At 54.0% G+C, this 12,892-nt stretch overlaps 1 protein-coding gene across 2 annotated transcripts in view; it reads right to left on the bottom strand.

Moving 5' to 3' along the window:
* Window positions 1-12,892, bottom strand: part of NSG1 (neuronal vesicle trafficking associated 1) — a gene marked incomplete at both ends in the record, with an annotated part of 21,770 nt that continues 8,878 nt past the window's right edge. For both annotated transcript variants that reach the window (XM_080697422.1, XM_080697423.1), the window contains 2 exons: window positions 1-201; window positions 7,978-8,088. In XM_080697422.1, the coding sequence (XP_080553548.1) occupies window positions 1-201; window positions 7,978-8,088 (312 nt within the window). The remainder of the gene's footprint in view (window positions 202-7,977; window positions 8,089-12,892) is intronic.

Below are 12,892 nucleotides of genomic sequence, written 5' to 3'. Positions count from 1 at the left end.
CTAAGCTGACTTCTCGGCCGCCTCCGTCTCCTGCTCCGACAGCTTCTCTTCCGACAGGACTGACATCCAGGGCGACACGGAGCGGGTGATGCTCTGCTTGGCCAGGTTGTAGTGGTTGATGACCGTGTAGAATTTCTCCCGGGCGCTGGAGTCCTGCTCCGCGTAGTAGCTCTCCAAGCCTTCCGGGATGCACTGGGTGTTCTGCGAGACGAGAGGCCGCTCAGACCGCGCATGGTGCAGGGGGTGCCGCCTACCTCGGGTTAACGCCCCGGAGAATGAGCCTTTGCCGAGCTCAGGGATAAATACTGTGATCGCCAGCGGCAGGCACAGGCCTTCCGTGGGGTGCACGGCCAAGTGGGAACCCGACCTGCGCAAACCCCAACAGGACAGGCTGGTGCTCCGGCCCCCAGGACACCCCACTGGGTGGGCTCCTGAGTATCTTGCTCTACTCTCGCTGATTTTTAATCTACCAGAAAGCAATAAAGTATGAGATGCTTCCCTTGGCCCCGGCGAGGTCCTGGGCAGGCTTTGCCCAGGGGAGAAAGCTCAGATGGACCCCAGTGGAGAAGCTCAGACTGGACCCCAGAAAAGGGTGGGCCTCGTGATGGGAAGGGCGGCAGGAAGGTGGGGAGGAGTCCCCAGGAAGCTGCCCCCTGGAGGCCACGCACACCTGCGCACCCAAGACCCTTTCAGATGGCTAAAAGCCACTCAGGTCGTACAGGGCATTGTGGAGGGAGACTGTCCACCGCCGTCATCCTGCAGGGCCCCAAGAAGCTTAAGACCCCACTCCCAGGACTGGCTGCTGGTCAGGACAGGAGCTAACCACTGCCCACACTCACAGCACTACCGGGGCGTCATGGTACATGTAGATCCCACAGCAGCCCCAAGGGGTAGGGGTGTCTCACCACCCATTCTCCCCAGGAACGGACAGGGCGCGCACACCTCAGCCCGTGACTACGTTTCCCAGCCTGCCTGGTAGCTGGGTGAGGCCACGTGACTAACGTCAGGCCTGGATGGACCCCAAGGGCTGTGTGGGCGCTACCGTTGCATTTCCCTTCCCCAGCCATCACTGACCATTCAGAGGACAAAACCCAGGGGGCCAGAGGGTAGCCAGCGACAGAAGGGGGCTCCGGGATGACGCACAGACCCCTCACAGCCTTCCAGCTCGGGCTGCATGAGTAAGAAGCCTTCCACCGTGTCCAGGCCACTGTCATTTGTCTCTAAGCAACCAGAGCATCACACTAGTGCCAAGGGGCTCCTTGTCAGCTAGGATAAGAGCCCAGCTCTTGAGTCAGGAGCTCCCAGCCTCAGCCACCACGCGTCACCAGGGCAGAGCTCCACAACTCCACACTCTCGGCTCCCTCGGTCCCAAGAGCCCACCGCAGCAAATCTGTGTGAGCCGTGCATATTTGAAACATCTCCCTGAGGGGCATGGGGCTCAGCCCCACTGAGTCCAGCTTCTGCGCCAAGGACATCTTGCTGGAAGAGGCAGAGTCCCACTCCTGGCCGCTGACAAGGAAACTCAGTCTCCACCCCGGCTGCTCGGTGCCTCACCACGTCCCACCCTCCGCAGCGCGGCAGCCTGGCTGTAACGATGTCTTGTTCCCTCTCTGAATGAGCTGGCTCCCTCTCATCCGGGTCAGTCTTACACATGGTGCCTGCCGTGACTGGGACAGGAGACAAGCAGGTGGACGCCCATGAGGCTCAGACGCAAGTGCTGGGCGCCAGGAACTCCAGGAGGTCCCAAAGTGCTCAAATCAACCATGCTGGTCCCCTTGCTGGGCGGTGGCTTGCACTCAACCCTAGCGCGGGCCACACCGGAAGTGGCCGGCTGTGTTGTCATCTGCAGAGGGAGGGCGCCACCTGCTTTAGCAGATGGTGCAGGCAGAGCTACAGGGTGGGCACTGCAGGGTCCAGGAAGGCAGTCCAGGGTGGGGATGGGGCGCAGTGGCGGGTGGGGAGGGGCACCCTCTCAGTCTTGCAGTGATTCCTAAGTAAGAGGATCCTGGCAGGAGCCTCAAGGCTCCCACACTCCAAGAGCCAGACTGCGCTGGGGCGGTTCCCTGGGTGTCCTTTGTGTCTGGGCTGCAGTGGCAGCTGCCTCTGCTCAGGGAACACCGACTCAGCCCATTAGATTAGAAGAAGATGTAAAGAGATGAGGCCCTGGCGCCACCCAGACCCCTGGAGAACTGGGTCTCCTACCAGCTCACGGAAGCCTGCAGTAGAAAGATCAGAAATACCAGCAAGTGCCGGCAGCACAGGGAGCTCCTTTCAAAGGAGAAGTGATGGGCCGGCCTGGCATCGTGGGGGCCGGCTTTGCAGATGAAGCTGGCTCGGAGCCCGGCCAGGGCATCACTGGGTCGTCCTTTGTCTCGGCCTCAGTGTCTTCATCTATAAAATGGGGCTCCCGAGATGCACCACTCAGCTGCTGGGAGGACTGATGCAGTGCAGGACTGCTCAGGAAGCAGCCAGGATGTGGCCAAGGTCACAGGCCCTGGGAAAGCCAGAAAGCCCAAAGGGCACTGCAGAAGTGCCGCCTTAGGCCCTGAGCTGCTCACCCAGCCCCGGGGAGCACCAACAACTCGGTAGAGCAGCCCGCCACACCTGGGACGTGGCATTTTCCACTAGTGTCCAAGGGAAGGGTCCTTTCTGGAGAGCATGGCCACACCCATGCCAGGGCAAGAGGGCGCCCACTGGCCCCTCCATCCCTCACAGCCTCCTCCCCTTCACGCAGTCCTCCCCACTTCCCCCGTCCTGTGCTCAGGGAAACGCCGGGTGCCCTGAGCTACCGTCCTCAACCCACCCCAACCAATAGCAGCATGGAGCCCGGCCAGGCCTAAGGCAGCCAAGACCTGTGGGGCAGAGACCATGCCAGGGTAGGGCAGGGCCGGAAAGAGGGCGGGGAACCTCCCCTGCTGAACAGCCCTGGCCCACTGTGACAGAGTGGCCAGTACGGAGGAACAGTGAATAAAATGTTGTGACATTCGGGGCAACTTCCCCCTTCATACACACACACACACACACACACACACACACACACACACACACACACATATAACTTTTTTTTTTACAATACTAGGAATGGAACTCAGGGGCACTGTGCCTCCAAGCTACACACCCAGCCCTATTTTTTTTTTTTTTTTTTTTTTTAGGTACTGGGGATGGAACTCAGGGACATTTGACCTCTGACCTACACCCCCTGCCCTATTTTTTTAACTCTTTATTTTGAAACTGGGTCTCACTAAGTAGCTGAAGCTGTCCACTAACCGTGATCCTTCAGTCTCAGCCTCCCAAATGCTGAGATTACAACTGTGCGCCACCACACCTGGCTTCCAGCCCTATTTTTTAGTCTTTTTATTTTTGAAACAAGGTCTCACTGAACTGTGAAGGGCCTCACTAAGTAGCTGAGGCCGTCCGTAAACCATGATCCTCCAGCCTCAGCCTCCCAAATGCTGGGATTACAAGCATGTGCCACCACACCCAGCTTGTTTATAATATTTTTTATAAACTTTTCTTTACATTTTTTTTATCAAAACCACATGGAGCCAGGTGTGGTGGTGCACGCTTGTAATCCCAACATTTGGGAGGCTGAGACAGGAGGATTATGGTTCGTGGACAGCCTCAGCTTAGTGAGTCCCTCTGCAATTCAGTGAGATCCTGTTTCAAAATAAAGGATAAAAACATAGAGCTGAGCCGAGCATGGTGGCGCACGCTTGTAATCCCAGCATTTGGGAGGCTGAGACAGTAGAATCCGGGCTCACAGATAGCCTCAGCTACTTAGTGAGGCTCTTTGCAACCCAGTGAGACCCTGTTTCAAAATAAAGAATAAAAAAATAAGGATGGTGTAGCTCGGAGGTAGAATGCCCCTGGGTTCCATCCCCAGTACCGCAAAAAATAAATAAATAAAAGCTGAACATAGTGGCACACGATTATAATCCCTGTACTTGGGAGGCTGAGACAGAAGGATCTCACGGTTTCAAAGCCAGCCTCAGCTACTTAGTGAGGTTCTCAGCAGCTTAGTGAGACTCGGTTTCCAAAATAAAATATAAAATAGGGCTGGGAGTGTAGCCTGGAGGTAGAAAGCCCCTGGGTTTTACCCCCAGTACCACAAAAAAAATTAATAAAATAAAATAAGTAAATATATAAGAATTTTCTATCAAAGCCACAGGGAAGTGGCAGTCTGCACCCTGGCCAACTATCTGCCTTCCTAAGGGTCTCACCATACACTGGTGGGGGGTGGAGGGGCTGCCCTGGAGCCACAGTAGATTCACACAGAATATGCTGAACAAACAGCAGGAAAGGACATGCCCTTGGGCTCAAGGAGCCCCTCTGTGCTCCATTTTCCCACCAGTAAAATGGGAGGCACCTATCAGCTATCTCTACCTCGCAGGGCTTCTGGTAAGAACTTGGCACAAAAGCCCTTATGAGCTGTCTGGTGTCGCTGTGTGATCTGCAGATGCACAAACATGCCGGAAGCGGGAGGAAGGGGTCCCTCTCCCCTCTAGCAGTTGGGCTCAGAGCCCTTCCTGGGCCTCTCAGCCGCATTCTCCAGAAAGGACCCCTCTGGTACACATGGGGTGGGGGAAATGCCAAGACCCTGACGGACAAGGTCACCGCAGGGCTTTTGTAACACCAGCCGTGTTAGGGTTTGGAGCTGGTATGACCCCCAAATCCTCATGTGCTGGCGATGTGGCTAGGTTCAGAGGAAGGGCATGGCTAGCGTGGGAGGTCACTGAGGACCATCCTGCTCTGCTTCCCGGCTGTCCTCATTCGATTTCCTCAGCCACACCCTGCCACCAAGTGTCTGCCCTGGAACAGGCTGACTGTGGACTGAGCCTCTGTAACCATGAGCCAGATAAACCTTTCCATCTCTCTGACTGTCTCTCTGTGTGTCTGTCTGTCTGTCTGTCTGTCTGTCTCTCTCTCTCTCTCTCTCTCTCTCTCTCTCTCTCTCTCTCTTTTTGGCAGTACTAGAGATTAAACCCAGGGGCATTCTACCTCCAAGCTATACCTCCAGCCTTATTTTTTATTCTTAATCTTGAAACAGGGTCTCACTATCTTGTGAAGGGCCTAAGCAGCTGAGGCTGGCCGTGAGCCTGTGATTGTCCTGTCTCGTACTCCCAAGTGCTGGATTACAAGCATGCACCACCATGCCTGGTTGAAACCTTTGCTTCTTCTCTAAGTTATGCTTGGCAGGTATTTTGGTTGACATGATTTAAAAATAAAAACTAAAACAGACCCCTCCCATGCTGAGCTGTAGCTGCCAGGGGCCAGGCCTGCCTCTCCTGGGGCATTCCTGTCCAGAACCAGCAGATCCTGCAGCATGGAGACGACCATTTGGGACAGCCCATACTCCCTGTGGAGAACTTGTCCCAGGCCCGGAGAGAATGAGCCGGGGAGGACACCCTGGGGCGGTTCAGTGGGGGCCTGTTTGTGAGCCTGGGTCCCCAGGGAGCTGTCCCCTCACAGCCCAGCTCCCAGACAGGGGCAGCCACTCTGCCTGCCTTGGTTTCCTCTGCGTGGCATCAACCTGAGTCACCCAGCTCGGGGCCAGTTTTTACACTTGTGTCCCTACCCAGCACCCCAGCCCGGCGGGCCTCCTTCCTGGCCCAGCCTCCCCCCACTCCCTTCCGATCTCCATCCTCCCAGGACCTGAGGGATCGTCCCCTTCACACCCCCTCTCCAAGCCCTGCCTGGCCCTCAAGCTGCTGCCCAGCCCAGCCACATGCTGACTGACTTGGCTGCCCACCACCCCCAGTGAACCAGCTCCTACTGCCGCCCCTGGGGGGCTCCAAGCTCCCACGGAGATGGGCCAGCCCACCCTCCTTCAGCCTGCCCTGAGGCCCTCCTTTCAGCCTAGTCCAAACAGACCCAAGACTCCTGCAGCCCAGCCAGGTATACACAGGGTCTTGCTGAATGAAACATGGCCCAAGGGTGGGGGCAGCCCCCTGACACTGCACCAGCCTCGACCACCTTCTAGAAACAGCCCCTGCACCCAGCCCCTGCCCTTCCTTTCTTTTCTGCTGATACCCTTGTGGCTCAGTCACTCTGGCTGTGATTCTGAGCTGGAACATTCCCACATGGATCAGACACCGCTCTCTGTGCAGGGCAGGCAGCACGCAAGGGCTTGTGGTTTGCAGGACAGGAGCGGGGCAGCGCAGGGGGAAGGAGGAAGCGGGGCCTGGCGGGGCACCTGGAATCATCGCTCCCGCTAGATCACTGTGAGAGCGAGTCTGCAAAAGCCCGGGCCAGGCAGCGGCGCCTGACCAAGCACACGCTGCACCTGCACTCAGCGGGCCCAGCGTCAGCTCCTCCTGCTTTAGAGGGACCTCAGCAGTGCTAAATTCTGAAAGTTCAGAAGCCAAGCCCTAGGCACGTCTCACTCCCCCTGGCTGCGTCCCCCTCCACCGCCTGCGCTCACCTGGGTTTTCTTTGTCCAGTCCTCTTTCCATATGTGTCCGTGCCACCTGCTGACTGTTGATCAGTTTTTTAGAGGGTTTTTAATTTTTTTCTTTTCGGTACCAAAGATTGAACTTAGGAGCTTTCTACCTCTGAGCTACATCTCCAGCCCCCCTTTTTTTTATTCTTTATTTTGTTTGTTTTTGTGGTACTGGGCATGGAACCCAGGGGCATTCTACTTCTAAGCCACACCTCCAGCCCTATATTTTCTTTTATTGTGAAACAGGGTCTCACTAAGTAGCTGAGGCTGTCTAAGAACCATGATCCTCCAGTCTCGGCCTCCCAGATGCTGGGATTACAAGCATGCACCACCACGCCTAGATATTTATTTTGAAACAGGATCTCATTCCGTTGCAGAATTATGTATATCATTATATATCTAAGCCTGGCCTCGAACCTACAATCCTCCAGTCCCAGCCTACCAAGTGCTGGTATTACAAGAGTGCGCCACCACACCCAACTATTCTTTTATTTATTTTTTTTTCGGGTCTGGGGATGGAACCCAGGGGCATTCAACCACCAAGCTACATCCCCTGCCCTATTTTTTATTCTTTATTTTGAAATAGGGTCTCACTAAGTTGCAGAGGGCCTCACTAAATAGCTGAGGCTGTCTGCGAACCGTGATTCTCCTGTCTCAGCCTCCCAAATGCTGGGGTTACAAGTGTGCACCACCACACCCGGCTCACACCCAGCTATTCTTTATTTTGAAACAAGGCCTCACTTAGTTGCCGAAGGCCTCACTCCACACTTCAGGCTGGCCATGAACCTACAATCCTTCTGGCTCAGCCTTCCAATGCTGGGATTACAAGCGTGCACCACCACACCCAGCTAAGGACGAGGTTTTATTTATTTTTTATTTTTTTATTTTTATTTTTTTGCAGGTCTGGGGATGGAACCCAGGGGCATTCTACCTCCGAGCTACACCTCCTGCCCTATTTTTTATTCTTTATTTTGAAACCGGGTCTCACTGAGTTGCAGAGGGCCTCACTAAGTAGCTGAGGCTGTCCGCAAACCGTGATCCTCCGGTCTCAGCCTCCCTAATGCTGGGATTACAAGCGTGCACCACCACGCCCAGCTAGGGACGAGGTTTTATATTAGCAGTGTGAATGCTTCTGTGTGCAGAGGGCCCTGCTACCCATGTGGCTCCCAGAGTACAGCAGAGTACAGAGAGGGACCGCAGCGGGAGGGCTGGTGGAGACCCTCCTCTCCCGAGGCCTCAGTTCCTGGGTGTGTCTTCCTCTTTCTTCCCCCAGAGTGAAGCGTTGGGAGAGAAATGCCACCCTGGATACCTCTTGCTTTCCAGAACCCCACCACCACCACCTCAAATCAGTTCCTAGGCATTGAGTTGGGGTTTCCTTCCTCCTGGTCCAACTGTGCCCTTGCCGCCCCAGCAGGGCCTCTGGAGAGGACCCTCCCATCCCAGGGGAGTGCGAGGCCCAGTGGGGAGAAGTCACAGAGCAGCCCCAGGTCGGGAAGAAGAGGCCCAGGCGTCCCCGGGCCTGGGGCAACAGGCTTTACCTTGAGAACGAAGCCATCAGGGCAGGCGCGGTCATACTTGTACACCTTGTAGACCACCAGGAAGACGACACAGGTGAGGAAGGCCAGGGCGAAGAGGACCAGCACGGACACCTGCGGGCAGACGGGGTCATCAGGGGTGGCGGGGAAGACGGCCAGACCAACAGGTGCAGACACACACGTGTGTGCACGCACACGCGCACACACACCAGCACGTGCAGAGACTGGAAGAGGTTCCAAGGTCCCGGGGAGGGTTCCCCAAAGACAGGCTGAAGTCCGACCCTGCGTACCTGCAGATGCTTACCTGGAAAGAGGCCCTTTGCAGATGTGATCAGGTTAAGATGAGGTGATGAGGGACAGCCCTAATCCAATCTGACCACGTAGATATGAAAAAGGGACATGGAGCCGGGCGTGGGGGCGCACCCTTGTAATCCCAGCATTCAGGAGGCTGAGACAGGAGGATCGCAGGTTTGAGGACCACCTCAGCGAGTAGTGAGACTCTCAGTAACTTAGGAAGACCCTGTTTCAAAATAAGAATAAAAAAGGACTGGGGGTGGAGCTTGGAGGTAGAATGTTTCAGGGCTGAATTCCTAGTACTACAAGAAAGGGGGGATGGTATGGACACAGAGGGGACAGGCCCCCAGGGGGGTGGGGGAAGACAAGGGCTGAGCCCACCCACGTAGTAGACATGTAGCGGGAAGGGAAGGCACCCCCAGAGCCCGGAGAGGCAGCAGGGGTCCACCCAGCAGGTTGAAGGGGGCGCAGCCCACCCGCACCTAGATTTCAGCCTCTGGGCCTCCAGGACTGTGGGAACACCTGCTGTTCTAAGCACCCCCAGTCTGCGCACTGTGTAGCGGCCTCAGGACTGAGAGTGGCTTTAGGGGGTGCGGGACTAGCTCCTCTCCCCTACAGATGTCTCCCCGTGTTACCCCGTCTCTCCCCCGGCACGCCAGCTGTGCTCCTCAGAGACTGAGCCAGCTGGGCGTGGGGCGTACGCCTGTGATCTCAGTACCCGGGAGGCTGAGACAGGAGAATGGCCGGTTCAGGGTCAGACAGCAACGTAGTGGGGCTCTCAGCAACCTAGTAAGATGAGACCCTGTTTCAAAACGACAAATAAAAGGGTGCTGGGGGAATAGTTAAGAGGAAGAATGGCCCCTGGATTTAAACCCCAGTACAAAAAAAAAAAAAAGTAAGGCTCATGGGCTCCAGAAGATTCTAGAACACCCCAGTCTCACAAGAAAGCACCAAGCAACCAAGTATCTATTTTTTTCCTAATTCCAGGGAAATGAAGTGTGCCCCAGTTAAGAGGCGGTCATGAACCTCCTCCCTTCCCATGAGACAATTAGGAATATTCCAGAACACTGGGCAGAATTACTGAGCCAGACAGCATGACTCCTGTGTCCCCGAGGCGCGCTCTACGTTGACAAGCCGTGACGGGATGCGTCTTGGGAAGCCCCAATCAGCAGCCTCTGCATCTTTTTTGGGGGATGGGGGTGCTAGGGATGGAACCCCGGGGCATTTTACCTCCGAGCTACACCCCCCAGCCCTATTTTCTATCCCTTATTTTGAAACAGGGTCTCACTGAGCTGCAGAGGGCCTCACTAAATAGCTGAGGCCGTCCGCGAACCTGGATCCTCCTGTCTCAGCCTCCCAAAGGCTGGGATTCCAAGCGTGCGCCACCACACCCGGCTATAATAATGTTATTTTAAATAGTATTGTATATTATATATTTTATATATTATATCATTATAAGTTTGGAATACATATGCACTTTTTAAAAATACCACACTAGCCGGGCGTGGTGGCGCACACTTGTAATCCCCACGCTTGGGAGGCGGAGACAGGAGGATCACGCAGGTCTGAAGCTTAGGAGACCCTGTTTCCAAATAAAAATGTAAAAATAGGTCTAGGAGTGTAGCCCGGAGGTAGAAGGGCTTCCAGGAACCCTAGTACCACCAAAAAAAACACAAAAAAAACAACAACAACAAAAAAAAACTACCACACTAAGCAAGATCTTTTAAGTACTGCGATTTCGCAGGACAGACGATCAGAAGCCCTCTCCCGAGGTCCTACTGCGTGGGAGCCCTTGGGATGTGATCCGGTTGCAAGACACAGAGGTCACCACACCTCTGTGGTCACTGCCTGCAGTAAAAAGTGGGAGGACCCCACGCTGACAGGTGGGGACACTGAGGAAATTAAGCACCGAAGGACTGAGCTATTGTTCCATTGGGAATGCTCTCCAGACTGGGCTGGTGTTCAGTGCACCCCCAGCAAAGTCCCAACAGCAGCGCCCTCTATTCAGAAATGGAAACTGCAAGGGAACCTAAGGAATAGAATAGTCTTGAGCCGGGCGTGGTGGGCACGCTTGTGATCCCAGCATTGGGGAGGCTGAGACAGGAGGACCGCGGTTCGCGGACAGCCTCAGCTACTTAGTGAGGCCCTCTGCAACTCAGTGAGACCCGGTTTCAAAATAAAGAATAAAAAAAAAAATAGGGCAGGGGGTGTAGCTCAGAGGGAGAATGCCCTTGGGTTCCATCCCCAGACCCGTAAAAAAAAAAAGGGGGGGGCCTATAAAATGATGAATGGATTAGAATTAAGAATGCAGGAATAAAACGATGAGTCCATAGTCAACTGACTTTCAGTATGGGTGCCAAGACCTTGTAATGGAGCAAGAAAAATCTCAAAGAAAGGGGGGAAAAAAAGAAAAATCTCAAAAGTATTGGGAAGAATGAAACTGGACACAAATATCCTAAACAAAAATTAACTCCGAATGGGTAACAAACTCAAATAGAAAAGCAAAAACTAAGCAATGAAACCCTTAGAAGAAAACACAGGCGGATAAACCTTCACGACCTTGGGTTTGGCAATGGTGTCTTAGACATGATGTTAAAGGGACACGCACCCACAGAAAATCACAGTGCGCTTCACCAGAATTGTTAAATTTTGTGCATCAAAGAAATTAGCAAGAAAGTGTAAAGAAGAACCACAGAATGGTAAAACACGGTGCAAATCATGGATCTCCTAAGGGCTCAGCATCTAGTCTCTAAACAACTCAGCACCTAGAAGACAAGTGGCCCAATTAAAAACTGAAAGGATCCAGAGAGACTTCTCTCTGACGAAGATGAAATGGCAACGGGCACATAAGAAGATGTGCTGTCTATTCAGGCGCTGGGGACAGTGCGTTAATATGCCACACCCACTATGCCCACTATCGCCCAAAATAGTAACCATATCTAGTGCTGGTGAGGCTACGGAGAGCCTGGAGCCCTTGTGTGTTGCTGATGGGACTGTAAAATGGTGCTACAGCCACAAAGAACAGTTTGGTAGTTTCGCGATAGGCTAAATATAAAACGACCGCAAGAACCAGCAATTCTACTCCTCGCTATTGACTCAAAAGAACTGAAAGCAGATGTTAAAACAAAAGCTTGTACATGAGTGTTCACAGGAGCGCTCTTTCACAGTAGCCAAATGGTAGAAACAACTCAAATGTCCAAAACTGGATGAGTGGGTAAACAAAAGGTGGGTATATCCATACAACGGAATACTACTCAGCCGTTAAAAGGAGCAAACTACTAATATATGCCAGAACATGAACGAATCTCGAAAACATACTGTGTGAAAGAAGGCAGACACACAACTTCATATACGGTATGATTCCATTGGCATGACATGACATGTCCAGAATGGGGAAACCCCCAGGGACAGAAAACAGGTGAGTGGTCATCAGAGGCTAAGGGCAGGCAGAAATGGGAATAACAGCTTAATGGATGTCACCCAGTCTCCTTTTGTTGAGATGAAAATGTTCTGGAACTAGATAGGACAATGGTTGGGTAACCTGGTCAATATATTAAATGTCACCAAACTAAACACAAACACACACATATACACATGGGTTTTAACCGGCTGGGGGAGGGAGGCAGGAGACTGAGGATGTCACAGATGCTGGGGATCCTGGGGGAAAATGGGGATCCCCAGGCAGAGCAGCCCTGCTTGAGAGATGGGAGAGTCTGAGAAGCGCTTCCTGGGAAGAGCAGCCAGGAGCCCACGGAGGCCTGGGGTTGGCATCTGTCACAAGTGCACAAGGTGAGCCGGTGCTTCCCTACTAGGTGCCAGGGACAATCTCAGCCGCTGGCACTTGCCCAGCTGCTTTGCCCCGTCCTGCACACGGGTGGCCCGGCGTGGGCATGAACACAGCTCTCGGCTGACAAGGCACCTGCCCACACACTACTTCTCGAGCGCTCGCCAGGAGGCAGGACTTAGCAAAAGCCACATCCGGCAGCTGCGATGCCCGGCAGCACGTGAATTCCCTGGGTTCTCTAGGGTCGGGTCCGGGGCCTCGTCTCCTGCTGGGGACCCTAGGGGCCACCGCTCTGCTGGGGCGCAGGGGACCGGGCACCTGCAGCAGGAGAGTCACCCACGATCCCCCTGAACACGAAGACAGCACTGTGGTCTTTGGCATGTCAAACGGATTTGGGTCCGAATCCCACTTTCACCCCTAGTTTCTGGGTGACTCCGGCGTCTTAACCTCTCTGGCCTTCATTCTCTGCTAACAAAACCACGACGGCAATGTCAGCCTTCAAAACGAGCCGTGCTCATGAAGCGCTGACCAGGCTGGGTCGACGGTGCTGGGTCGCTCCGTCTTGGCGCGTTCTCTCTCTTCTCTCTCTCTCTCTCTCTCTCTCTCTCTCTCTCTCTCTCTCTCTCTCTCTCTCTCTCTCTCTCTCTGTCCTGAGGGAGGAGGAGGGGGAATGAGCATTTCTGCTGAGTAATGCAGTACCAAAAAAAAAAAGAAAAACAAATCTTGGAAGAAGATGAATCGCAACACCTCCCAGCATTTGCAGCACTAAATATTTTAGTAACCCGCACAGAGACGAACCCACAGACACACGTGGCCTGAATTGACTCAACCCACTCATTT

The sequence above is a fragment of the Muscardinus avellanarius genome (assembly GCF_963383645.1).
Source record: "Muscardinus avellanarius genome assembly, chromosome: 6".
NCBI lineage: Eukaryota > Metazoa > Chordata > Mammalia > Rodentia > Gliridae > Muscardinus > Muscardinus avellanarius.
This window is presented reverse-complemented; position numbering and strand designations above follow the sequence as displayed.